The sequence below is a fragment of the Trachemys scripta genome, chromosome 24 (assembly GCF_013100865.1).
Source record: "Trachemys scripta elegans isolate TJP31775 chromosome 24, CAS_Tse_1.0, whole genome shotgun sequence".
In the NCBI taxonomy this organism is placed as follows: Eukaryota; Metazoa; Chordata; order Testudines; family Emydidae; genus Trachemys; species Trachemys scripta.
The window spans coordinates 6,233,874-6,261,790 of NC_048321.1; the positions used below are offsets into that span (position 1 = coordinate 6,233,874).

Here is a 27,917-nt window from a genome sequence, read left to right on the forward strand (position 1 = left end):
CTTTTAAAACCTACAAATATTTTGGTCCCTGGAACTTTCTCCTCCAGTAGTGGGATGGTTGGGACTTATTGGCTGAAAGGTGCACACAGGTGAGAAGGCAGCTTTTAGCGTTAATCTTTTGTTGGCATTTTGCTCTCCACTAGGCGAGGACAAAGTTGATTTCAAACTTTTCCCCTCAGGCTGGATTGATTTTAAATCACCATGTGGAAAGCTGCCATTTAAAATCCTCAATTTTAATCAACTTTCCCATTTGTACCTCAGTTATTTTCTAAAGAAAGGTACACTCACACTTGAAACATGATTTACTGCTAAATAAACCTTTACACTAGATTTGGGCCATCTTTTTGCTAGGTGGGTACACTATAATGATATACATTTATTTAAGCAATTATGTAGCTTAATATTTTCAGCTTCTTAATTGTGCATATTTTGTATGATAGAGACTGATGTATTGCTTGCTTACTTCCCCCAGCTAAGAAATGAAAGAGACTGAACTGGGTTGGGGCCTGGAGGGCCAATGGGCACCTGAGGACTGAATAAATTGGATCCCAGGTGGGGAATGTTTTTAATTTTCCGGAGGACTGTAAGGTTTGTTTAATGAGCCCTTTGAAGGAGAAAACGGGCAGAGCACTGCAGAGGCGCCCCTGGCCACATGAAGGCCCCCAGTAAGCGGTCATAGATTCATAGACTTAAGGTCAGAAGGGACCATTATGATCGCTCACAGTATTACACTCTGCTTCTTCCTTCTCACTGCCAACGTGGTTGCTGATGTTTTCCTGCATATGTGCCCAGGTTCAGGCATAGTTCAATGCTTTTTGGAGTGCAGTATTCTTTGAGTGACGCTCCACACAGTCTCGTTGCTGGAAGATGCACCCGGAAGATGCAGCAAACTGGTGGGGACTCCTGGGTGCACCGTTGGAAATAGGGCTGAGAAACCTCTCTCTCCCCCCCCCCCCCTCCCCCAGCTAAAAATCCCGTTGGATTACTTCCCCTCCCCTTGCAACTCCCAGCATTCCAGAGGTGAAGCTGTAAAAGTGGGCAGGGGACTTCAGCCATCTGTTCTTTCCAGCCATGGTAGCCTGTGAACCAGGAACCTCTGCTCAGTCTCTTTGGCTTGGTGCTTCAGAAGTTTTGTTCCTAGAGCCCCTAGGTCGTTGTCTTATGTTAATGTAATTCCACCAGTCTGTATCACCAGCACGTCTCATGGTGCCAACATGTACAAGTAGAGGCTTATGTTGAAAGAGGGGTAAGAACTTGTCATTCCTAAGTACCTCGCTCTGCTGTTGTCTCGCACTCTTGGCCACCATAGATCACGTTGAGCTTGACTGACCCTGTCCGTTGGAGCTACAGGGGAAAATGTTTCCAGCACTGCTGGTGGGGAGCTGTTTTTGTTCCTCGCTGTCACTGATCATTTTCCTGATGAGACCTAAGAAAAGAAAGAAGGGTGGGAGGGGAAGATCCTGGGGCATTTGTCATGGCATTGAGAGTCCCCCTGAGTGTGGGGGTTTTAAAAAGGCTCTTCCTAGTTGGATTAAATTATCCTCTGCTTTAGCTGTTGGAACTCTTGAAGGTGGCACAAAGTCTGTAGTCATTAAACTATTCTTGGTCCTCCCATAATTGCTTCTGTCTAAAGATTTCAACAAACAACTTGGCAAACATTCATTGAGCCTCCCAGCCCCTCTGTGAAGTAGGTCTATATGATCCAGGCCTTACAGATGAGGAAATTGGGCACAGAGGGGAAGTGCCTTACCCGTAATCACACAGACCCAGTCGCAGAGCTGGGAATAGACCCCCGACTTTCGGATTCCCAGTCTCTTGCTCTTACCACTGTACACTCAATGATTTATCAGCTGGAAAAGCGTGGCCAGTTTTTGTCAGTTGCGCTCTGGGTCTGACTGAAATCTGGCGAAGGGCTCTGGACTGCAGGTGTCTGGCTGAAGCCACCCAGCAGGTTGTGCTGTTGTCCCTGAGTAAGTTCCTTGTCATGGCAGATTGTTTTGGTTCTCCAGCCCATTAGTAGTGAATGCTATGGGTCTTCCTGTTTAAGGGTTCCCACCTTGGGGCTCAGTACAACTTTGTATCTTGCAGCGAGACATCTCGGATTGGATAGGCGCTGAATTGGAGGGTGAATAGTTCTCCTCTGGGACAGGGTGAGTCTGCTGGAAGGACAAGGGGAACTTAATATCCTTTTTACAACATCCAGACAAGGGCGGAAGTAAAAACAAAACACACTCCTGTCCAAAAAATCCTCTAGTGTCCAATTGTCTTAGGAGCCAGTGTGTTTAAACTCCTTAAAACCAAACAGTTCTATCACTGAGTAAATATTACCTAGTTTTGCTAAGCTGATCTCCTCCTTCTGGAGGCTTCTGATTTGTCCATGCCGTATGATCAGGGATCCTAGAAATCCGTTTGCCACAGAAAAATGCGGAATTTGCGTTTTTACAGAGAATCTTTAGTTTTTATATTTTGTGGAAAAAAAAAAAAAAAAATGAAAACACACAGAGTAGAACCCCATTTATCCGCGCTCCAGTATCCGCTTCGGTGTATTAACAGAACCACCAGCCCTGGGAAGCTGGGGCGTTGGTCGTCAGTCCTAGCCCCACCGCTGTCAGCCCTGGCCAGCTGGTGGTTCAGTTAATACAGACAGCTGGATAATGGAGGCTCGGATAAACGGGGTTCTACTGGACTTCACTAAAACGTTGTGTTCAACTGATACCTGTATATATTGTGGTTAGGGAAACTAAAGTTCATTGTTCATTCGTTCACTGATTTGATCTGATTTTTTTATCAGAGAATTTTGGTTTTTATATCACAGAAAACTAGGATCCCTGCTTATGATGTACTATTCCCGTTCTTTGGCTTGGAGGTGATTACTCCTGGCTGAGTTGCTATGGTGACTTTATTGCGCAGGTGCTAGTCCTCTGGCCCCTGTGGTATTGCACTGCTCCCTTCAGCACCTTCGTAGTGCGGAGCTGGGGGCTAGTGCAGTGGAGTAGCAGCAGGACTGCCATTGAAATCATGTCTGGGCTTATAAAGAAGCCTGTTGGGTTGATATATTAAGTGACTGGGTGGCGGGGGGGCCTTCACAGACTATTACTTTTCTGCAAATGAAATGATACATTGCAGTAGTTCGAGCCAGGACTTGGAGGCGAGACCCCTGGGTTCTATTCCCAGCTCTGGGAGGAAGTGTGGTTCTGGAAGGGGACTGGGGCTGTATGTATCCGATTGCACAAGGAAGCAGCCATTTTCAGATCAGCCTGGATGCAGGCATGGTTAAGCAAGCTCTAGAAATTGTGAGTGAGGAGAGGAGGGCAATTGATTGTTTCTCACTGGCATGACCTCTGTCAGGAGCGAGACGGGGATGGCTCTGGTGACGGGGAATGAGTATTTAGCTTTTTCTGTTGGGGTCCTAATTCGTAACCAGCTCAGGGTGGGAGTGACTGAAAACTGTTTCCATCTTGTAGCCCTTGTGAAATGAATCTGTCCAGTTCCTATTGCACAGTCGTCCATATTACCAAAACCCACCATCACAACTGGCAATCCTTGGCAGTCTCTCCGGGAAGCCCAGGATTGAATGGGCCACGGTAACTGAATTCTCTCCTCTGCCCAACTCCCCGCTCCCCCTTTCAGGTCTGGATTGACGCACGCAGGCGGCAGACAGTGTGAGGAAAACATGACCTGCGGCCCCTTGTGCTGAACCTCGTCTATGGACAAACTGATGGCGTCAGTCTCTAGGGCTGTCCATTGCAGCACTGTTTAACAGCACTAATGGAAACGATTCTGGGATAGCATTGCTGCCTCGTGAATAGGGCCCTACCAAATTCATGGTAGATTTTGGTCAATTTCACAGTCATAGGATTTTTAAAATAGTAAATTTCATGGTTTCAGATATTGTAACTGTGGGAGCCCCAACCCAAAAGGGGATCATGAGGGTTATTGTGTGTTTGTGTGTGTGTGTGTGGGGGGGGAATCGCGATGTTGCCACCTTTTGTGCTGTTGCTGGCAGTGATGCTGCCTTCAGAGCTGGGCAGCTGGCCAGCATCTGCTGCTCTCCAGCCACCCAGCTCTGAAGGCAGCACAGAAGTAAAGATAGCAATACTGTGACACACCCCACCCCCCAAATCCCCTTTTGGGTTGGGACCCCCAGTTTGAGAAATGCTGGTCTCCCCTGTGAAATTTGTATAGTATAAGGTAAAACAGTAGTATAAGGCATAGTATAAGGTACACAAAAGACCAGATTTCACAGGGGAGACCAGATTTCATGGTTTGTGATGTGTTTTTCACGGCCGTGAATTTGGTAGGACCCTACTCGTGAAATAAGTGTCCTGGGGTTTTACAGACCCAATGTAATTCTGTACAAATGGAGGTGGTTTCCCATGCAGGGTAAACTTGAAGCACATGAACTTCAGTTGAATGGAACAAATGAGAGTCTCATTTTTAATGTGGCACTAAATTTCAGTGACTGACAGCTTGGTTCAGTTGACAGTTATGGCTGCATTATATCATCCAGAATGCGAATTTAAAGGTAGCCATACCCACGGTAATCCTGTGGCAGGAGGTGATCAGTGATGAGGGACTGTAGGACAGATCTTAGGTAGCTATCTATCTTAGGTACATACCCGGCCCTCGTTGCTAGGAGCACAGTGCCTCCCATTCTTTAATGCTGCGGTTCTCACACTATTTACTATTGTGGGCCACATATGCAGCTCTGAATGTGTTATGTGGGCTGTAGCCACGCAATATATATACTACAGTAACTCCTCGCTGTCCCAGCTAACGTTATTTGCTGATCAATTAGAGAACATGCACGTTTAAAGTTGCGCAATGCTCCCTTATAACGTTGTTTGGCAGCCGCCTGCTTTGTCCACTGCTTGCAGGAAGAGCAGCCGGTTGGAGCTAGCTGGTGGGGGCTTGGAACCAGGGTGAACCAGCAGCCCCCCTATCAGCTCCCCTAAGTTCCCTGTGCGGCTGCCGCCCAGCAGGCTATCAATTGCTGGGCAGTTCAGGTTTCCCTCCCCGCACGGCCGTGTGCTGCTCTTGCCCTCTGCCTTGGAGCTGCTCCCCTGAACCTCCTGCTTGCTGTGCAGGGGGAAGGGGATGCTGTTGTCAGGGTGTCCCCCTGCTCCTGCCCCCCCACTCCTGTACCCCATCTCCACAGAGCAGGGGGGAACATGACAGGGCTCAGGACAGAGGGAGCTTGCTGGCAGCAGCTGCTGTCTCAACTTGCTGATCTGCTTAAAAAGGCAGTGTACTTAGAGTGGGGCCAGCGTACTTAAAGGGGCAATGTGCGTCTCTCTCTCTCACACACAAACACACACACACAGTGTGTCTGTCTCACACACACATGCACCCTCCCCTCCCCCCTGGGACTTTGGAAAGTGGAGGGAGTGGTGCGCTCCAGTGGGATAGCCTGGGTTCATCATCACGTTAGCGTCCGCAGGGAATGTTTGCAGCCACTGCCATACGTCTGTTGTGTTTCCTCCTTTCATTTGTGCTGCCTTGTAGAGTGTGAGGCTACATTACCAACAATATGTTAACCCAGGGGTTGGCAACCTTTCGGAAGTGGTGTGCTGAGTCTTCATTTATTCACTCTGATTTAAAGTTTCACATGCCAGTAATACATTTTAACGTTTTTAGAAGGTCTCTTTCTCTGAGTCTATAATATATAACTAAACTATTGTTGTATGTAAAGTAAATGAGGTTTTTTTAAATGTTTAAGAAGCTTCATTTAAAATTAAATTAAAATGCAGAGTCCCCCGGACCAGTGTCCAGGACCCGGGCAGTGTGAGTGCCACTGAAAATCAGCTCGCGTGCCGACTTCAGCACGCGTGCCATAGGTTGCCTACCCCTATGTTAACCCTTAAGGGCTCAGCCGAGTACTAGTTCATCATTTAGCAGCAAGGCATCCCCTGGGAAATATCCCTCCATCTTTCACCCTCTGACTCCACCACCTCAACCAAGCTTCACAATCATCAGTGTTGTGTACAGTATTCAGTTGTTTGTTTAAATACTGTGTGTGTGTGTGTGTGTGTGTGTGTGTGTGTGTGTGCGCGCATATGTATATGTTTTTTTTCCCCCCTGGAACTTAACCCCCCCCCATTTACATTAATTCTTATGGGGAAATTGGATTCGCTTAACATCGTTTTGCTTAAAGTAGCATTTTTCAGGAACATAACTACAATGTTAAGCAAGGAGTTACTGTACCTGTATGGCCCTGAGGATGTCACATGGACAGCAGCTGTGTGCTGATTGGGTCACAGATTGAAAACCATTGCTTTCATGTTTTTATCCACACAGCCACTCCATGAGGTAGAACCGTGCTCTTATCCCCATTTTACAGTTGGGGAACTGAGGCACAATGAGACTAAGGGCTAGTCTACACTAGAAGCACTACAGCAGTAATGTGTGTGGTGAAAATGCGCTATGCTGATGGGAGAGAGCTCTCCTGTTGGCGTAATAAAACCACCAGGAGGCAGTAGCTATGTTGGCGGGGGGAGAGAGCGCTGTCCACGCCGGCGCTTAGGTCAGTGAAACTTATTGCTTATTCACACTCCTGAGTGACATCAGTGGTAGTGTGTACAAACCCTAAGTACCAGCACCATTGTACACAAAGTACTTCCACCTTCCTCAGGTGCTCAAAGCGTTAGAGCTTTCACTGTTCTGCAAAGTCCTCTAAGCCCAGAAGAACCTGAAGGCAATGTGTGGGGAAGGTTCACTTTCATCTTTTAAAACGGTATAGCTGCATAGAGCTTTGAACAGTATTTTAACGACTGTGCTTAACACCCTGCTTTAGAGGGTGACTTGAACTGGGCTGTGACAGTTTGATCCTATCTATTTCTATGAGTTCCCTCTTAAGCAGTTTTTTAGGCTTGGTTCAGAACCTTGGATCGGATTTGTAAGTTTAGACAATCTTTTCGGGGATCTTTCTGTAAGTAAAAGCTCGATAAAAGGTACTGGATATTAAGCGGCAAGCGCTGCCTTTTTTTGATTTCAGCGTTAGGGAGAATTTGGAAGGACAGAAAGCTAAAAATGGTGGCTGCATTTCAAGCAGGCTTGGATAATTTGGTGAGTGGTGTTTGTGGCTTTCTGCACTTAGATGATGATAAATCCATTCTCACGCTCAAGGAGGGAGATACAGAATTGCCTGAGGGGGCGTGTTTAAGAAAAAATTCTCTTCCTCTGCTTGCATGGGCAGCGTTCCATAACCAAGTGTGCACAGCTTTTCTTTTGCATTCCTCTGAAGCATCAGGTGTTCATGGCCAAAGGCACAGTATATGGGACATGATGGACAATTAACCTGATAGGACAGAGCAGGTCCTATGTGGCAAGAAAACAAATCGGGGGGCCTAGTTTTGGTCACTCTGACTTTAGTTGGATTGGAACCAGTGACCCCAAGATTAAAGGCGTTTCTCATCGCTCTATCCCTGAGCTAATTCTGTGTTCATGCCCTTCCAAGTGTGTGTGTTTGAGCAGCCTGTGTAGTTAATGAAGAGAAGGGGGCCCGGTCCTTTCAGATGAGACATGCGCTCTCTGTCTGGAGCCTGCAGCCCAGTTCCAGTGCTTCTGGGCTGATTAGCAAGGATGCAGCTTGGACTGTTCCTGTTTATACAACTGGATGTTTCAGATACCAAGCCCTGACAGAGACTATTCCGTTGACACCATCTATGGAGATTTGCTGCTAAATTGAATTCTTATCTGGGAGAAAAACAGGCTTTTTTCTCCCTCCCCAGAACTGGAAGAGAGAACAAAACCGCTATGTTTGGATGGATTTTATTTGACTACAAAACAAATGCCTTTAAAAACTGGTAACCAGGTGTGGTCTGTTGTCTCTTGGGCTATCCTTGGAACAGAATTTAGCAGGGGTTGACTGTCCAGTGGCAGTTTGAGAGAGCAATAACATTTGCAGTTCTCAGAGACCACTTAGTGTCAAGAGTTTCAAGCCTTCCATTTTTTTACATTGGGCTTATTTCCTAACTTAAATATTTGCTCTAACTCAACTGTTAGTTATGGGATTAGGTACAGAAATGGTTGGATGAAATTCTCTGGCCAGTGTTGTGCAGAAGGTCAACAAGGTGATCACAGTGGTCCCCTCAGGCCTTAAAATCTGTCAAATCTGCTTTCTGTTTTGAGGGTCAACCTTCCCTTGCCGGATGGGAACAATGCACATTATTCATTATAAAGCTTTGCTTCCTTAATCTTGGATCTCCTTAGATTTGTGCTTGAAGTTGAAAGCAAAGAGTTCATCTTCCAGGGACCTATTTAGCAACGAGCATTTTGGGAAGGTGAAGAATTGTAGTTCTCATATGTAAAACCTATTTTGAAAATTACGGAGAGCATACTTGTATTAAAAAAAGCCTCAACTGCATTATTTAAGATACTGTAGTATCAAAAACTGATCATGGATTAAAATCAAATGGGCTTTTTACCATCAATGAATCTTTTACTTTTTGGACTTCACAGGTTGGCGAGTGAAACTAAACTGGTCAGTAGAGCTGAGCGACTAATTTGATTTTTCTATCCGGGGGCCAAACTGAAAAGCGTGTGTGTGTTTGGGGGGGAATTGGTTTGGTTCAACCCATAACTGATTTTTTTGTGTTTTTTGCCCCAAAATGAAAAAAATTAAAACCCAAAGCAAAATGTTTTTGGTATTTTTGCTTTTTGGGTCATTTGGGAGGATTGAGGTTCCCCCTTTTCTTTTGTTTTTTAGAAAAAAATTAGAAAAATTTCTAAGTGAAATACAACTTTTGATTTTGGAAAGATACTTCTTAAAAAAAAGAATTTCCAGCGGAATCTGTTAGCTGAATTTGCAAATAGTTTTGGGTGCCCTGAAAAATGGACTTTTGGGCAAATTTACTATTTGCTGAGAAAATGTCATCCATCTCTACTGATCCAATCTATTCAGTTCTCTTGGATTGGCATATGCCACAGGTAGTGTTTGGCTTCCCAGCACTGCAAGTGAAGTGTTAAATCGCAAATCCTATTTCCGCCGCCATAAAATTGAAATCAGTGCCATTCATCAAGCGGGTTCTTATTTATTTTATTTTTTGCAAAACCTACATTTGGGAGCTAAATAGATATTGGCTCAAATTCGTGAGTGGTGGAAGTCACTGAAGGGACATTGGATGTCAAACTACGTGATATGAGGCAGCTTCAGCTAATAGTGTTGTAAAGGGAGTAAATAAGAAGCACCACATTGTTTTCACACTTTCTGGGGCTGATCCTTCGGCACATCTGCCTTGTTTATGGCCTTATTGTTTTTTCCCTTCCCAGGAATGGTGTGAATGTAGAAGGGGCAACGCACAAGCAGGTGGTGGACCTGATTCGAGCAGGAGAGAAGGAGTTAATACTGACAGTGTTATCCGTTCCGCCCCATGAGGCTGATAACCTCGACCCCGGCGACGACTCTTTGGGGCAGTCGTTCTATGACTACACCGAAAAGCAAGCTGTGCCCATCTCCATCCCCACATACAAACACGTGGAGCAGAACGGCGAGAAGTTTGTGGTTAGTATTGGCTTGAGCATGCCTTGTGGAGTCCAGAATTGGTTTGTTTTCCTGCTGATCAGGTCCTAAGCTGTCAGAGTTTTCCGAGAGGCCTGGTTTTTAATTTGATCCCTGGATTCTGGTTGCCAGATCCTCTCCCTCAACCCCAAAGAGGCTGTAATACTGACCCTATCTTGGAACTGCAACTCCCATTATTTCCTTTAATTTTAGTGCATGTAAAAGGTGATTAACAGTCCCATGTAGGAAGGCCTCTGATTCATAGGGCAGCAGTATTGTAAGCTTTCCTCTGTACATGGGTCCCTCCCAGCCTCCCAAAATCATCATAACAGAGGAACCTCCTCTAGGGCTGAGATGACCTTGGCCTCCATGGTTCATTCAGTCCCTTGGCTTCTCTGCGGAGTCTGCCAGCAAGGAAGCCAATTAGTGCCCATTATGATGGTGGTTTTTTTATGCCAACACGTTCCTGTTGGGATACTTACTCTTTTTCTGAACTGGGTTATCTGTCAGTTTTCAACCAGTTCATACAAGTAGGGTAGCTCTGAGCAGTGGGTCCCAGAGGGTGACCTTGACAAATGGCCTTTGGTTGACACTTTCTATTCAGTACCATCAGTTAGCTCATATATGCGTCTATATCCTGTTTTATATTAAGTGCCTAGAATACCTGTGATAGATACCTAAGGAGTATGATCATTTAAGAAAAACTCTCCTCTCATGCTTGTGTCCCTGCAGCTTCCCACGCAGCAGAATGAAATTGGAGTGATTGTGTCGGTTTCACTCTGCTGCCTTTCCTGAGAATGTGCTGTGTGTAATGAGTGATCCTTCACTAATCTTCAGGGAGGTGGCCAAAGATTTCACATACAGGTGTTACGGTGGCCTGATTTTCACAGCTGCTGAGCATCTGCCACTCCCACTTAATTCAGTGGGAGCTGTTTGCATGTTGAGCACTCCTGATAAGCAGGCTAAGTGTGCAACCTCTGTGCTATAACAAACGTTAGGATTGTGTGTGTCTGTATTCCTTTCCCTTTCTGTTCTCGTTAGTTAGGGATCAGCTGTAGAAAGCACCACCTTCCTCCCGGGTGGAAGACCCTGCCCGGCTGCCTTCACTGTGGGAGCTGGCGCTCATTCTTTCAAATAACATCGTCTGTCTTGAAACTGCTGCCTAAGCGGATGCATCCGCTAAGGCTTGTTATTGACTCTGGCTTATCACGGATGCCTGGCTGCAGCTTGGAATGGAATGCACGAGCTATTTTGCATGTTTCCAATCTGGCTCCCTTCTCCCAGAGATGTAGAGAGGGGAAAACTTAATTTGAGTTGTGGATGATTAAAGTGTGCACTTCCCCTCCATTGTTAAGTTTTGAAAGAAAATCTAATTGCTGCAGATCACAGAATAAACTTTTATTTTTCTCTTGGTGGCAGTTAAAGTTTACTTACTGATGATGGCTGTTGGTTTGAATCAATTGGGAAAAATCTGTTAGACACGTTTCTGCCCAAAGACTGGTGCTGGCTGTTGCTGGCAGCTGGGCTGCATGTATTTCCATCTAGCTTGTGTTGCTAACATTTGCTGTGCTTCGAACTGAGAACATACCACTGGCTCCGAAAGGAGATTTGAGGCTTATTCACAACAAATCCACAGAGCAGCAAGAGCTTCGGAAGAGGGAGGAATCGGTTAAAGATTGCTTGTAGTCAGAACAGTGACGGTGTAAAAATGGCACCAGCTCCTTGTGGGTCTGAGTCGCGTCTATAGACGTGACTGACACACATTTTCACTTCTGTTAGCACTTCAGAGCCCACAGAGCTTTGCCAATGCACATCTGTCCTCATCTGCCGCATCTTCTGCTGTTCCCACTCCGGGGCCCATGCATCCTTGCCTCTGCACCCCTGCAATTCTAGTAACACACCCTACAACTGTCACCTCAATCTTGGTCTCCGGCAGCCCTGTTTTTGCAGCTCTGCGATCCCTACAAGCTCTGCTGATGGACTTCAATCTTGGTCCTCAGTCCCACCTGCCATTCCAGTCCCAGGCTGCTTTCGAGTACTCTTCCAATTGCTCCTAAATTGTGTGAGTGACTCTGATGCTTTCATGATGTGAGATCAAACTCGTTCTCACTTTTGAGCCACGCTGTCAGATCACGCGTGAGAGCTTGGACACGCCGCGTTGCAGAGACCCGTGGTCGTAGTAGTTTTCCCATGAGCAAATGGAGGCGTGAATGTTCCTGGACACCGCTCCTGTAGTGTTCACCAGGGGCATGGCTGAGAGGGCTCCTCTATTACAAGCAGAATAATGGCTGAGAAGCAACACAGGGAAAGACCTAAAACTGTGCACTGGATTAGGGCAAATTTACCCTGAGAATCTCATTTTAATGGCTTATAGGTCCCAAAGTGGAATTTTGGGCATGTTCCAGTGATATTAATTGGCCAGGCCTCATCTAGGCCATTTTACTTGGCTCCTTTGATTGTATTTTATGTTCCCTGAATGGTTCTGTAGTAAACCTCTTGAGCTGTGTCTTGTACTCCATCCGTTGGGGCCAGAGCCCTCCAGCACCATTAGCCTTAGTGGTGATTTGCGTAGCTAAACGGTGCTTTGAGACCATACCTGTTAGGTTTGAACCACGAGAAAAATCAGCGAAGAATCTTAAAGCAAAAAAGAAGAAATTCCATCTGGCCTTTGGTTTTCAATAAGTGACTGTCAGAGACAGAAGCCAGCCACAAGTGTGATATTCTTCCCCTCTCAAATAGGCACTTATTGTCAAGAGGACAGTTACCAGTCACCAGCTCCTGGGATTAGCCCATAGATTAGTGTTAAAGTGAAAATTCTCCCAGCATTGGTTCCCAGTACTTAAACACTCAGACATCTAGGTCCTTTAATAGCTGGTTAATAGTACATTGCCTGGGATGGGGGGAGAAATGGTGTAAAAACTGCATTGGCCAATTCACTCCCCAGACTGGTTTTCTTTCTCCGTTTTGCCCATATCTTATCACCTTACCCAGAACCTTCCCTTCACCTTCTAGTGGTTAGAGAGCTGCTGTTTCAATCACAGAGAACTGGATGTACAGTTGCCGAGGGTCTTGAGATGAGATGTCAGGGTCAGATGTGGTACTGCTTTTTGGGTGGGGTGGAGGGGCATGCAAGGCAATCGTGCACTGGTGAAGGAATTTTTAAAGTGAACTCAGCTGGGGTTTGAATTGCTCTGCCCAGATTGAAAGTTTGGCTGAACCAGAGCAGTCCCGTCTGTGTGCATTGCAGTTACAGTTCGGAGTGTTAGGAGCCGACAGATGACGAATTGGTTCCCAGTTTGTTCCTTTTTCCCTTACAGCATAGAAAATGGAGGCATTTTCCCATGGAGAACATGACACAGAAGCATGTGTGTTTGTGGGGAGGCGAGGACTAGAACTTGGTTCATCACCAAGAAGCAGAATCTAGTGTGAGGCTTGTACCGTGTGCGTTTAAATGGAGCAAATTTGATCCTCATGGAAACAAAGGATTCAGGGCAGTGGCCAGACATAGTGTGAACAGGGAGTGTGCAAGTTTCCCATATCAGTTCAATCCTGTAGCACCCCTGTGCTATTCCGGTTCTGGGCTCCGCACCCAGCCAGGCAGATTGCTAAATTCAGTACCCAGTTATAGGACAAGAGGGAAAGGGAGATAGAAACATGAGTCTTAGTGTGAAGAGAAGAAATCTTGCAGGGAAGCTGCAGCAGCTGTATCCGTGCTGTAGGAAGCCTGCAATGTGGCTGGAATGAAATGCAAACTTACATTGCATTTGTCTAGTCATTTTAAGTTCTCAGCTGGACAGAGGACAGCCAATACTGGCCTCGCCTCCTTGTTTCCTCCCTCCTCTGGGGTTCTCCAGCATCACGTCATGCAATGCCAGAAGAATGAATATAGGCTTTTGAGCAACGCAAGAGTTGTGCTTTGAAAAAATATCTTAATTTTTTGGAAGGTCACGGGTCAGCTATTCCTATGGCTAATTCTGAAAACAAATTGATTCAGATTCCCAGACCACGCCCTGTACAGATCTTGGAAGCGAAGTGGGACTCGGAATTCTTTGGTGTTCCAAGAGCTGTGGACGGCTCTCTTTTGTGTCTAGGGTGGTGCCTTTTGAAATACTCCGCTTCTCTGACCTGCCAGGGCTTTCAGTGTCGCAGATGCAAAGGGGAGTTGATGTGTGACTTTGCCAAGATGGTTGCTGTTGCGCAAATTTCTCTTGCACCCACAAAAAGGTGTAAGCCCGTTTATATCTTTAGCACATTCCTTTCCTCCTATGAAGCTAATTAAGGCAGTATCCCATCGGTTCGTGCCGCTTTATCACTGTGGGCATATTAGCAATGCCAAGACATCTGCAAAATTGATAAGAACCTGGTGTGTGGCTTCAGTTCTTTATGCCAGGGGTTCTCAACCTTTTTCTTTCTGAGCCCCCCCCCCCACCTCCTCCCCCTCCCCGCTATAAAAAGTCCATGGCCCACCTTTGCCACGACAACTGTTTTTCTGCATATAAAAGCCAGGGCCGGGGTTAGGAAGTAGGGCAATTCCCTGGGGCCCCATGCCACAGCTAAGTTGCTCAGGCTTCGGCTTCAGCCCCACGTGGCAGGGCTCGGGCTTCAGCCCCGCACAGCAGGGCTTCAGCTTTCTTCCCTGGGCCCCAGCAAGACTAACACTGGCTCTGCTTGGCAGACTCTCCCCCCCCCCCCCCCCCCCCCAAACCTGCTCGCGGCCCTCCAGCGGGGCCTGGACCCCTGGTTGAGCACCACTGCGTTGTGCTGTCTGGGTGATAACGCTGATTCTGAATCCCTCGCTTATCTCTGGACCCCTTAACAGTATTCGTTGTAAAAGACCTTGCCACATGTACTTTTTAGGATTAATTGACCTTAAAGTTGGAGGCTGGCTGAATGGTGAAGGCATGATCTGTAGATGCGTTAGATCTTTGAAAGATGCCCTGATGTGTTGGCTAAACCTCCCTTTGCTCTAGATCGTTTTCCTTTCCTTTCTGATGTCAAATTCCCATCAGGGTACAGAGGCCACATCCCATTTCCTGAATGACCTTGGGATGAAATCAGAGCTGTGTGCGCAGCACAGAAGCTAATTGGACAACAAGGTGTTTCCAAAAGATTTGAACCCCTCTCCCCGGCACAGTTGGGAGTGCTGGACAGCAGAAGAGGCTCTACTCAGTCATGGAGTCTAAGCCTGATCCTTGATCGGAGGCTGTCTTTGGGCTCTGGAGGAATGTCTGTGTTTTAAGTAAGGCCTTGTATGTTCTGAACATTGCAACAAAGGCCCTGGATTTCTGGGGCCCTCTGATGCTGAATTCTGCAGCAGACTGGAAATTCAGCTGTAGCTTTAAGTGTGGGTGTGTGTATGTGTACACACATCGCATGGGGGTGTGTGTGTGTGGGGAGTTATTGGCTATGGAAACAATTGATCTAATCAGTGCAGTATTTCTTGTTTGACGTTCAGTTTGTGATCCCTTCACATTTTCTTCATTGTAGAAGTTGTCAGGGTGGAAGCTGGACACTGGCATCTGGGTAGTGCACAGTTGGGGCGTTTGGAAAGAGGGTTAGGGTGCAGTTTTTTTTGTAGGCGAAAGGCAGCTTGAACTCCAGCAACCCTTTTTCGTATGCCAGCTGTTTCACTGCCCCCACCCCAGTCTATTGCTGTGTCAAATGCCTGGAATCGTTAGTTGGTGTGTTTCGCCAACCAAACGATCAGCTGTGACGTAGCGAATGATTTAAATTGCTAGCAATTTTCTAACCTATCATGAAGCTTCAAAGTCAACACCCCATTGAGATGACTGAGGCAGTTCACAATTCTCAGCTAATTTCAGGCTGTCTGCAGACTCAGGAAGGCAGCACTGCATCTGTTGACATTTGGGAAGCTTTTTATTGCACGAGACAACTTTCCTGTCCTTCTCTTCCCTCTGCATCCTGCTAGGTTTACAATGTTTACATGGCAGGGAGACAGCTGTGTTCGAAGCGGTACCGGGAGTTTGCCATCCTCCACCAGAACCTGAAGCGGGAGTTTGCCAATTTCACCTTTCCGCGCTTGCCGGGGAAATGGCCTTTCTCTTTATCGGAGCAGCAGTTGGATGCCAGGCGCCGAGGGCTTGAGGAGTATCTAGAGAAAGGTAAAGGGCAGCTGAGCCAGACGCACAGGCCCAGTGCTCCATTCAAGCTGTCGGCTTCCAAGCAGGGGAAAGGTCTTACGGTGATGGCGGTAGAGCCGACCAGCAAGGGAAAGAGGCTCATTTAAAACCAGGCTCGAGTTTCCAAGTGAAACACTGCAAGAAAAACCAAACTTCCATTGACATAATGGCGTGTGTGTTATTGACTTACTGAGCACTTCCAACAACAAAACATAGTTAGTTTTTAATGCATGGTGGGCCGTTATTTATAGTGTTGTGGCACTTGCCAGTAAACACACACATTCTGGCTGGAGTGGGGATGAGAGGGAGATAAGGACAACTTGATATTGTGGAGAGACTCGTTCTTAAGATCTTTTTCTTAGGGAATCCCAGCCAGACTGCGGTAACTTGGCCTTGCCACTGCTGTATGTTTTAAAGGGTGGTATGCGTCTCTGTTTAAGCTTTTGTGGCTTAGAGCCTGGAGTCTTTTATGGCTTCAGTTGCTTATGCTGGGTAGCGACGCCGCATCCAAATCCCCTCCTTTATCTGTGGACCTTGTAAGTGTTCTTAGTAAGAGACCGTGCCCCACACGTGCCGAACAAGGCGTTGTAAATGGGGATCAGAAAGGAATATTCACCCCGTGGTATAGCCCTGTGCTTGGCTTGCCTTGACGCAGCAGGGATTGGCTATTGCTGGGTGAGATGGACCGTGCGCGCAAGTGCTTGTGGCAGGTGCCAGTTTGACAGCCTGAGGATTCTCTGCGTAGAGAGGGTACAGCATGGATATTAGCACAGCAAGCTTCTCCCGCACGTTGTTCATATATCTCAGCCCTGCCTTCCATGGCCCATTGAGTCCTCGGCCTCCCCGTTAAGTCTTTCAAGAACGGAATAAATCAGCAGTGTCTGTTAGCGTTGTGGACCCTGTCCTCAGTGGCTTAGTTACCACTTCATTTCACACCGGCCACCTACCACTGACTGAAAGTTATCTTCCCTTCCCCCAGCCTCCGTTCAAACCAGCCCCCTGGGGTGGAAGGCTCTTGTGCCCACTTCCAGGTGTGATCCACTAACGCAGCATTCTCTTTGTCCTGCAGTATGTTCCATACGAGTCATTGGGGAGAGCGACATCATGCAGGAGTTCTTATCGGAATCGGATGAGGTGAGCGGGCATGCTGGAGACTACGCCAGAGTGTTAATCCAATGCTGTGTTTTCCCTTTCATAACTGTTACCTTCAGACTGTTGATTGTAACAAACTAAACCCCTAAGTAAAGTATGGCCAAACGGAGCAGGTCGCCTGGTTGCTTAGGCTAGGTCTACACTACCCGCCTGAATCGGCGGGTAGAAATCGATCTCTCGGGGATCGAATTATCCTGTCTCGTCAGGACGCGACAATCGATCCCCGAATCGACGCTCTTACTCCACCAGCAGAGGTGGGAGTAAGCGCCGTCGACGGGGAGCCGCGGAGGTCGATTTTGCCACTGTCCTCACAGCGGGGTAAGTTGGCTCCGATAGGTCGAATTCTGCGTATCTTAAATCGACCCCCCCCCCGTAGTGAAGACCTGCCCTTAGCTATCTGTTGTTGACCAGTTACACAAAGAAAATCATGGCAAAAAAGTAGTAGTCTGATGTATCTGTAACCCCAGAAAGCTGCGTGATTGGCCACTAGGTACCATCGTAATGGGGGCAAAAGACTTGTCAGAGGTTGCCAGGTGCCTCTGTTATATCCGTCTGCTATTGATACAGTTATTCCAGGGGATTGCTGCAGTGAAGAACAGCTCTGATGCCGTTCTTGTCAGTTCCTGGAGTTCAGATTTCTACAAACAAGCAACCAAACTCGCTCAATAGTGGGTCCTTGCCTTTCGTACCATGTCCCCTTGGCAGGCCCAATAAAAGATCCATTGATGGGGTTTGTTGCTGGCTGCTTGTGTTAGTTGCATCTTGCAGCACTGCTGGCTTCTGTGTAGCCTCTGGTAGCTTGAGGAGCTTTGCATTTGCACGTTACTCGTATTTTATGCTGCAGCCTTTGGCAGCCAAGGCAATAGATGTTATAAACATTAATGTTTTATCTCGGAATAATTTCGTTATGATTGCAAAGCAGGAATTGTGAGTTGTTGTTTTCCCACTAGCTGTGGCTTTCCCCCCCAAACTTCTTGTGGTATGTAGAGTTGCTGTATCCAAGAGCGTTTTTTCCTTCATTGGCAAACTTAGAATGCACTGATTCAGGCAAGTGGAAAATCCTATCCAATCGTGACCTGAAATGGTTCACTCAAGTTCCTGTCTTGTGACGCTGCTGCGTTCACCTCTTCCTTTTTTTCAAAAGTTGCCTCTGTTGCAATCAGAAATCAGTTTCTGAGGCTTGAAGATTCATTTTGAAGTGCTGTTATATTCTGAAAAGTGACTATGTAAAAATGACCTCTTCCTGTTGAGCAAATCTGTATTTGTTCATAGTGACGCTGGACACCTTTGACTCGAGTGAATGGGAGCTGGAGTGTGTTCTGGCTCACACAGCCTCAACCAGAATGGTTAACCAAGTTCTTTTTGTAGGACCAAATTTTCTTGTCAGTTACATCTATGAACGCAGGCCAGAATTGGTCTACAGAACCCTTAGAAAGGGATGATGATGATCCCATGGTTGGAGCACTAGGCTGGGGTTTAAGAGACCCTGGTTCAATTCCCTGCTCCACAACAGACTTCCTGTGTAACATCTTGGGCAAATCACTTAATGTCTCGGTGCCTCAGTTTCCCTATATAAGGAAGATAATAGTTCTGCCCCACCTCACACAGATGTGAGGATAACGCATTACTATTTGTGTAGGGCTCAGATACCATCATAATGGGGGCCAGATAAACTAGGTACCAATAGCGATGGGTGAACCAGAAAGAGCCTGTTTTAATTCTCAGACCCCAGCGTGACTTTGCAGGGCTGGCCGTTAGAAAAATAAATCTTCTTGTAAACTTAGCCAACTTAATTTGAACTCATGGAGTGAGTTCTAGATCACTTCTCTGGAGTAAAATAACTCCTCTTTAGGACTGTTGTATCTCCTGCAGTACCTAGATTACTAATCTAGTGATTCCTGGTTGGATGCTCTGTGACATGATGGGAAGAAAGGACTCTGATGGATTACGTGTTCTTTTCTCTTTTCCAGAATTACAATGGGGTGTCAGATGTGGAACTAAGAGTAGCACTACCGGACACAACAACAGTGACAGTCAGGGTCAAAAAGAACAGCACTACAGACCAGGTGTATCAGGTAAGGTGCATATTTGCATGAAACTTTCTAACGATCTGAAATAGATGAATGTGGCTCAAACTTGAAGCAAGACCTTGCATGCACAGAGAGACCTTTCCCATTGCTGTTCTCCGTGGTGGGTGGGTTCCAGTGGAACTATTCCTGCAAGAACGTAACAGGGGAGAGAGCGCTGGAGAAATCCAACCTTACATCTTGGTGAAATGCTGTTTCCTTTGGCAGTTTCTCCTGCAAGGGCAGAGTCGTCGCTCGGTTAATTTTTAGTGATAATATTTTAAAAGCTGCAGCAGGATTTCTCTAATCACTAGACAAATTCTATTTTGTGGCTGCAGAGAGTTAGCTGTCGGCAGGCAATGAGAGCTTGCAAACCCAACATATGATTCTTGTGCGGCTGTCTAGTAGGGCAGTGACTTGAGTCTTAATAGGAGCAGTCTGCGTTGGGGAAATCGTGAGCGTGGGGTTAGTATTTAGCAGCCTTGTGTAGTTGGACTAGTAGGTTTAAGGCCTGACCCCGGGGAGGTCCTGACCCCTCTCAACTCCCATCGAAGTCACTGCAACATCCCACACCATAGTGATCTTAACTGGTTTACAGCTTCGTGAGTATGCCTAGAATGTGGTGCTGCCGCCAAGGGATCCATTTAAAGTAGGTTAACAAAATGCAGCCAATACTGCTGTAACTGAGGATGGTAGCTCATAGAGAATTAATGGGGGAAACCTGAACAAATTAAAGTGTTGCTATAAGTAACAGAGCCAAAGGACATGCATGCCAGCAAAATCTCACGGGTTCTAGATTTATGCAGGGAAAAACTGTGCTTGTCTAATCAGACTCTGTGTATATTAATGCATTTAGGACACAGTCTGTTGAATTGCATGCTTGTATCGAGGTCCTACTTAAGCAAGGCTCTGTTATCAGCGTGCAGGACTGAAGTATTGCTGGAAAAACTCCTAAGGGAAGGGGGGGAGGGCGTCTGTGCCTGGTGTACTAGGAACTGAAACTTGAGGCACCAGAAGAAAAGATGACCTAATTGTCAGCTGTGGCAGTGCTTGAAATCTGGAGCAGTTTACAGAAGGAAAGAGCGAGAGACTCTGAGCCCTAGTTAAATAAAATGTGTGACTGAACCGGAATAGTGTTAAAGCTTTCCTTGGTGACTAATACCCGGGATCGGTGACTTGGAAATAACATACGTGAAGCTAGGCTGGCCCTGTCCCCGAAGAAGGTCGGAGGAGCGCTGAGCACTATTTTGCTGACACCGTTTTTCCTTTTGGTTGCACTTTAGGCTGTGGCTGCTAAAGTAGGGATGGACAGCACTACAGCAAACTACTTTGCCTTGTTTGAAGTGATCAATCACTCCTTTGGTAAGTCTCGTCATCCTCCCAACCCAACCACGCAAAAGTTCTGCAGCACCAGAGCCTGCTGGCGTTCTCATTTCGCTCTTATCTGCTCTCAAAATCCAGAGCCCCCAGGGGAAATCTGCCAGGCCTTGGAGACTCTGGTAATGAGGAGCCCTCGACGTTTGATAGTTTTTGCTTCTGCTAATGCTTGACTTTCCCTTTTTTTAAACAGTTCAAGGAGACTAAACTGTGAGAAACAAAAACGTGTTTTAGTTTTAAGGATTCCAGTGTGCTTAAGATGCTCTTTATAGTGCCTGGGAGGATGAAGGGCTGAGAACTCTGATGGCATTTGAGCCTGGTTGTGGGAGTCTCGGGGGGGTTAGATGATGACACCTCCCTGCCAGCTAGAGCTAAGTAAAGCATACTGATTTGATCTGTGTTTTTTTCCAATCAGCAGCAGCAGCGTTTCTGTTTTTCACCTAGTTTCAAACTGGATTTGCTGAAGCAGAAGGAAGTCCAGTAACTTAGATGTGACTGTATTAGATTTTATGTGCTAGGCTTTGAGCCAAGGGGTCCTGATTCCTAGCCCTGTTCCCACAATCTGTATGTTAACAACTTTCTTATATAGCTGAAGGCGTGCCCTAAATCCTTGTGTTATGTTGCTAATTGTGCAATATAGGCTGAGATGGTACAAACTGTTCCCGCTGGCTTTTGCTTTGAAAGACATGTCTGGCTTGGATTGCAGAGGCATTTTTAGATTTTTTTTTTTAAAGAAAGCACTTCTAAAATATCTCTGACACAGCTGACTAGATTGGCATGCAGATCTTGATCCTGGATCATCAAAGTGTAGTGGGTCATTCCTGTGAAGCGGCCTCAATCACAAAATTACCACTTAATGCCACCGAGTTGACAGTTACTTTATCAGAGATACCTGGCGCTGAGATGACAGGGCAGGATCCCAGGGCATTGGCAGATCTGTGTGTGGGGAGCCCGGGACTGGACTAGAAGAGCGTGCTGCAGGACAGGATTGAAATGTATTGGCAGAGCTGTGTAGGGAGCCCAGATAGGAATGTCAGGCATACTGGAGTTCAGAATTGGGGTGTATTGACAGAGCTTCACACAGGAAGTTTTCACACTGTGTGATTCTAACCGGTGCTATATAAGAGCTGGGTATTAATAATAGTTATTCCTTATTTTTACGAGCGCCATGCTTCTCAAACGATTGAAAAGTATATGCTCTGGTTAACCTTCATGACGGGTGTATTGGTAAAACTCATTCTGAATATTCACAGTTCTGTATATACTGTACACACTCCATTTAAAAAGCAACAGAGGGTCCTGTGGCACCTTTAAGACTAACAGAAGTACTGGGAGCATAAGCTTTCGTGGGTAAGAACCTCACTTCTTCAGATGCAAGGGCATTGGCAGATCTGTATGTGGGGATCTTGCATCTGAAGAAGTGAGGTTCTAACCCACGAAAGCTTATGCTCCCAATACTTCTGTTAGTCTTAAAGGTGCCACAGGACCCTCTGTTGCTTTTTACAGGTTCAGACTAACACGGCTACCCCTCTGATACTTGACACTCCATTTAGTTTCCCTCCAAACAACTGAGCTCCATCTGTGATCGTGCAAGGACAGTGTTCCTACCTGAACGTGGGGCTGAAAAGTCACTCAGGTGGGTCATACTGGCCCACACTGTGTTTTTCTCCCTCGTTTAGCAAAGTGTTTTTTCAATACAGTAAACTCACAACAAAGGCACGCTGCCTATGGTACCAACCATCCCGAGCTGATATTGAATAGCCTGAAGGCAGCTCCTTCGTCACTGACCGCTGTACGAGTCTTTGTTCTGGTTCTGATGGCAGACTGCCCAGATAGTGTGTGAGATCCTCCTGTCGCTTGGGAGAATCTTAAAGCCGCTTCAGTGTGTGTGAGAAAATGTATTGTACTGTTCTGAAGTGCTCGACAATAGATCATAAGAATCGTAGCCCCACTAGATTCCGTCTTGTTCACTCCCGTAGGCCAAAGCAAGACTTCCCTGCATTGTTTTCTCCAGTGGCTTGAATGCCCCAATGCCCAGGCCAGAGACCCAAAATCTAAGGCTTGTGCAGGATACATCCTTGTACTCGTCACGAAGAGTGAAAACAAACTGTGACGGTCTGACAAATGTAGTCTTTCTTCGCCAAGCGTGGCTACTTTCAGCTGAAGTCCTGCGTTACACAGCTGCTTGCCACACAGACTTGAGGTACAACCCCTGGGGAGCAGCGTTCCTCAGACAGCAGGTCAAGCGAGTGGATTCTGGTTTCATACAAATTCCTGATAGCTGGGGTGCCTGTGTGTTGACCTGAGCCTGCAAATAACTAGCCTAGTAAAGCTCCGACATTGTGAAGGCAAAATTCAGATGGGGGAAGGATCTTGGAAAAAGCAGAGCTGGGGTCTTGATCCCATCTGCTCCATGGGACCTGCTCACTCACTTGGCTTTGCATTGTGTTAGCTGAAGCAGTGTAACTTCCCTGGTGTACAGTTATTCATTTGTGTTGCGGTAACACCTAGGAACCCCAGTCATAGGCCAGCAACCCATCGTGCTAGGCGCTGTACAGATACGGATCAAAAGGATGGTTCTTGCCCCCAAAGAGCTCATCCTGCTCTTCCCATGCATCTTGCAGTGCGTAAACTGGCGCCCAATGAATTCCCACACAAGCTCTACGTACAGAACTACACGTCGGCAGTGCCGGGGACTTGTCTGACTATCAGGAAATGGCTCTTCACTACAGAAGAGGAAGCCCTCCTGAATGACAATGACCTCGCAGTTACCTACTTCTTCCACCAGGTAGGTGCCTGTGAATTCCTTGCCTCGGAATGCTGAACTCCCTTTATCACAAGCCATTTAAAGCGGCTCCCGCTCGTGATGCTGTAGCTAGTCCGAATTCCAAGACATTGAATGCCCCAGTGCCATGACGAGCTTGGGGCGGGGCAGGCCCTGTCCTATGTACATCGCTGTTGTGTAAGAAATGGAAATTGAGGGTTGAGTGATTTGCCCACTATCACCCAGTGACTCCGTGGCAGGGTCAGAAACAGAATACAGGATCCTGCTGTTACTTATCGCTGGCTCAGGCCCTCAAAAAGCAAACAGAACTCAGGAGTCCAGACTCCCTGTCTCCTGCTCTAGCCACTAGATATGCTAGGACTCCTGGGTTCTTGTCTGTGCTCTCACTGACCCATTGTCGTCTTTGGTAAGTCACTTCACCTGTTTTCCTTCATTTACTTCTCTGTAAAACCAGTATGCCCACCCATTGCTGTGCACTGAATTCATATTGGTAAAGCACACAACAGTCCCGTAGAAGTGCCAGGTGAAAGTCCTGCATTTCAGACCAGTGAAGAAATCCCTTAACCGTCGGTTGAAGACTCAACTTTGCTCGGTTTCCTTCCCCCTTTTTTCATGTAGGCTGTAGATGATGTGAAGAAAGGTTGCATCAAAGCTGAGGAAAAGTCCTACCAGTTACAGAAGCTATCTGAGCAGAAAAAGATGGTCATGGTATGTTTGTTCTTCTCTCATTACTTGGAAATAGCTGTTTTTCCTCTGGCAAATGAAATCAGGTGCATTGGCCCTGAATTGTGCCTTTCCGGTCTGCAATGTAGCTATAAAAGCTTTCCAAGGAAAGCTGTGTTTGGAAGAGCACTGTGGGTGTATTTTGACTTGCGTTGGTTGAATACACAAGGGAATGCCAGGTTGCTGTGCCAGTCCCCCCATGCAAGGTTATCATGGTGCTAACTGGTAAGAGAGACTCCCAATACACTCGGTGAGTTAGTTTGTATGGAGCTAATGTCCATATGCCAGATCATGCCTTGCGTTGAGTCAAACTCCCTTACTTGCGTGGTGTGTACCACTGGGGCAGGACTCAATTCTTGTTTAAAAAACATTGAGCAGGTAAATCTACAGCCCTTAAAGACTTTTTATAAATCACTCGGTTGGGGTCCTTTTATGGTAGCTCTTCTGCCTGTTTAGTATTTGATGAGCAAAGGGCTGTTTCCATCCTGATCTGTTCTAAGAACAGGAATTGTTTGACCAGTAGTGCATCTCATCCCGTATCCTCTCTCTCTGTGGCCAGTACCAGACGTTTCAGGGGAAGGTTATAAAACCCATCGCCAAGCAGTCTGCATAGCTAGTGCTTGTGGCGCTCGTGTAACTTTATTTACACACCTCCGGCTTCTGCGTCTGTGCCAACACGGCTGCGCACGAGCAAGCTGGGGTGTTCTCCTGCCTTGCACGTCACCACATCGTGAGCTGAGCTCCACTCCTAGCCTCCCTGTTGCTGCTGGGGCTGTCAGAGGCAGAAGATGTAGCTTCAAGGTCAGAAGACTCATAGGGCTTGTACATGGAATAACTTACTGAATTGCTCTGGGATCACTGAGACTGAATAAGCATGGGGCCTCCCACTGTCCTTTCTGACTCTGAGCTCCATCCTGACAGGTTTTATTTCCCTGACCGCCTTTGGTGGATGCTCACAGCCTCTAGCAGTGTTCCCGCCTGTAGGTTGCTGGTCTCTGGTGCCAATGACCTCCCAGTTTGAAATCCTCTCCCAGTTAGTCTTTGCCAGCTCTTACTGTACCTCAGACTCATGGGTGGTGGGTATAATAGGCCAGGGAGGCGTTGCCTCCCCCGGCGCTGCCGGACCTCCAGTTGCAGGGTTTGGTGGTGAAGTTTTTGCTTTATTATGCCCAATGCAGGTTCCGGGGCGCCTGAAGAGGCACATACCTCCTCCTCAGCTGCCCCGGAACCTGCATGGAGCATATCAAAGGCATCTTCTACAGATGGTGGGCGGTTTGGGTCCGGGCAGGGGGAGGCTCGGCTTGGGGCTTCGGCCGCCCCAGCCGGGGCTCCTACACTCGGGGAGGGGGTGCTCCTCTGGGCAGGTGAAGGGGGGAGGGGGAGTCTTGGGGCTTCGGCCAGTCCTGCGGGGCTCCTACGCTTGGGGCTTTGGCCAGCCCAGCAGGGGCTCCTCTGGGTGGCTGTGGGGGAGCGCTCTGGGCTGCGGCTGGCCCGGGGCTCCTCCCGGCGGTTGGAGAGGGATGGGGAGGCTCAGGGCTTCGGCCAGCCTGGAGCTCCTCTGGGCGGGGCGAGGCTCAGGGCTCCTGCGGCCGGGAGGGGGCAGGGGGTCTCGGGGCTCAGGCCGGGGGGAGGGCATGGGCAGAAGGGGCAGACTGGGGGCTAGCCTCCCCAGAGAGGGATTCCACCCGCCGCCCATGTACTAGTGGGAGCCCTGTTGACCCTTTTTGCCGGTAACAGCTGTCACAGATCATTGCAGGAGGAGCTTGAAAGTCTCTGTGTGGAGCTCCAGGTCACCTGAGAGGCTGTGGTGCCTTAAGCCAAGAGTTGCATTCTAATCACTCCCTAATCCGTGTATTTGCTTACCACAGCGAATACTAAACATCCCCCTCCCCCTGCCTGCTTCACCGCTGAGCTGGAGAGACACTCCAGTAAGCCTGGAGCCCCTTCATTCCTTTACCAGCTGGTTCATCACTGGCTTTTCAACTACTGCAAACATCATAAATAGCGTTAAAGGGCCAAGGTCAAGATAATATAATTGGAACTCTTCACCTGTGCTAATAACTATTCCTTTTGCAATAGAGTCTACAGGTCCCAGTTGTGGTTGGAGCAATCTTGTGCACGGAGCTGTTCAAACTCACTGGAAGACATGGCTCTTGTCCCCAAAACCTTACATAAAACACTTTAAATCATAAAGCTAGGGGGAGAAATTAAGGTTCATATTTGGAATACAGGACTACTGGGTTCTTTTCCCAGCTTCGTCACTGACTCCCTCTGTGCCCTTGGTGAAGTCACTTGAAATGTTCTTTGTTTTCCCCATCTGTAAAATGGGGATGTGACAACTTACACTATAACCTAGTCTACACTAGAAAAAGTGTGCTGGCATAGCTATATTGGCAGCCCCCCAGTGGATGCAGCTTATGCAGGTTTATACCAGTTCCCCGAACAAAATAACTGAGACCAGTAAAAGCACTTTCCCCTCCTGCTGTAGCTACATATACGCTAGGGCTTAGGCCAGGATAAAAATAATTGCTCCTCTAACCAGTATTTTTATACTGCAAAAGTTTTAAGTGTAAACCTGGCCTCGGTGAGGTGCTGTGTTTAGAAAGTGCTTTGAAGTTCAGAAGGGCTATTTAACATGTAATTGATGCTCTGAAATCTAACTGATTACTGCTTGCATCTCCCTGAGCTTTCACTGAAATTCGCTAGGTCAGTTTCCCATTCTGTCTCAAGGCTGCTTTGTTTGGGTTCCCAGCACTGCAGGCGAATTATTACACTTTTTAAAAAGCGTTAATTTAAATAAGAGAAGAAGTCCCTTGTAAATATTTCCATAATAGTTTTTGTTAAAATCCTTTAACGCAAACCTTGGCTGGCGAGCCTGAATCTACTTGACAGTGTCTTTAACTATGTGATTTTTGAGCCCATGACTAGGAGATTCAGCATTAGGTCTGAAAGTCCAGGCTAATGCCCTGGCCTCAATTCACCCTGTTGTAACTTTCCCTCCCTCCCATTCTAGGCCCCAAGTCCCTGGTTTCTGTTTTGAGTTGGTTCCAGGCCTTCAGCAATACTTGCACACAGTATGTTGGTTTTAAGCTCTGTATGACTAGGCATCCCTGACGGATGACAGAGTCAGGTAAAACTCAGCAAGCGATTTTTGGGAACATGACAGCATAAGCAGCAATTTGCGCTAAATGAAGATGGTTTTAATGAGATCCACACTCAGGGTGAGCTCAGACTGAGGGCTTGATCATTTGTTTAAAAAAAAAAATCCCGAGGATTTCCAGGATGCTCAGAGCCGTGGTATCTAGTGATACCAGCCGAGCCAGCTTTTTATAAAGCATTTATGGAATTAGTCGGTGCTCGAGGCTGCAGGAACTCAGCCCGTGCAAACCTCAGCCAAATTTCTGGCAGTGGACTGAATGTGGTGATATGCATATGGTTAAGAGCAGGGATGTGTCTCCCAGCTGGGATTGCAGTGAGGGGCTGCTGGACACTGAGGGGATTGCAGAGGGTTGGGGTGATGGGGGAATTGTTGCTGCCAGCACATCCCTTTCTTGCTTTTCTCCAGTATTTAAACATGCTGCGGACATGTGAGGGTTACAATGAGATCATCTTCCCCCACTGCTCCTGTGACTCCCGGCGAAAGGGTCATGTGATCACAGCCATCAGCATCAAGCACTTTAAACTCCACGCCTGCACAGAGGAGGGTCAGCTAGAGGTAAACTTAGGGTTACCATATTTCAACAATCAAAAAAGAGGACAGGAGGAGCCCCGCCCCAGCCCCGCCCCCGTCCTGTCCTAGCCCCGCCCCTGCCCCTTCCACTCCCTCCCACTTCCTGCCCCCTCAGAACCCCCAACCCTCCCCCCCACTCCTTGTCCCCTGACTGCCCCCCAGGACTCCATCCCCTCCCTAAGCCTCCCTGCCTCTTGTCCCCTGACTGCCTCCTCCTGAGACCTTCCCCACATCCTAACTGGCCCCCTAGGACCCTACCCCCTACCTGTCCCCTGACTGCCCCAATCCTTATCCACACCCCCACCCCCTCACAGCCCCCCCCAGAACTCCTGACCCATCTAAAACCCTCTGCTCCCTGTCCCCTGACTGCCCCCTCCTGGGACCCCTGCTCCTAACTGCCCTCCAGAACCCCCCCCCCTACCTAAGCCTCCCTGTTCCTTGTCCC

At 47.5% G+C, this 27,917-nt stretch overlaps 1 protein-coding gene across 2 annotated transcripts in view; it reads left to right on the forward strand.

Moving 5' to 3' along the window:
- Positions 1–27,917, forward strand: part of SNX27 (sorting nexin 27) — a 58,750-nt gene that overhangs the window by 15,055 nt on the left and 15,778 nt on the right. For both annotated transcript variants that reach the window (XM_034756317.1, XM_034756318.1), the window contains exons 2-9: positions 9,271–9,502; positions 15,429–15,621; positions 16,709–16,773; positions 18,762–18,866; positions 20,141–20,219; positions 22,859–23,022; positions 23,638–23,727; positions 27,308–27,457. In XM_034756317.1, the coding sequence (XP_034612208.1) occupies positions 9,271–9,502; positions 15,429–15,621; positions 16,709–16,773; positions 18,762–18,866; positions 20,141–20,219; positions 22,859–23,022; positions 23,638–23,727; positions 27,308–27,457 (1,078 nt within the window). The remainder of the gene's footprint in view (positions 1–9,270; positions 9,503–15,428; positions 15,622–16,708; positions 16,774–18,761; positions 18,867–20,140; positions 20,220–22,858; positions 23,023–23,637; positions 23,728–27,307; positions 27,458–27,917) is intronic.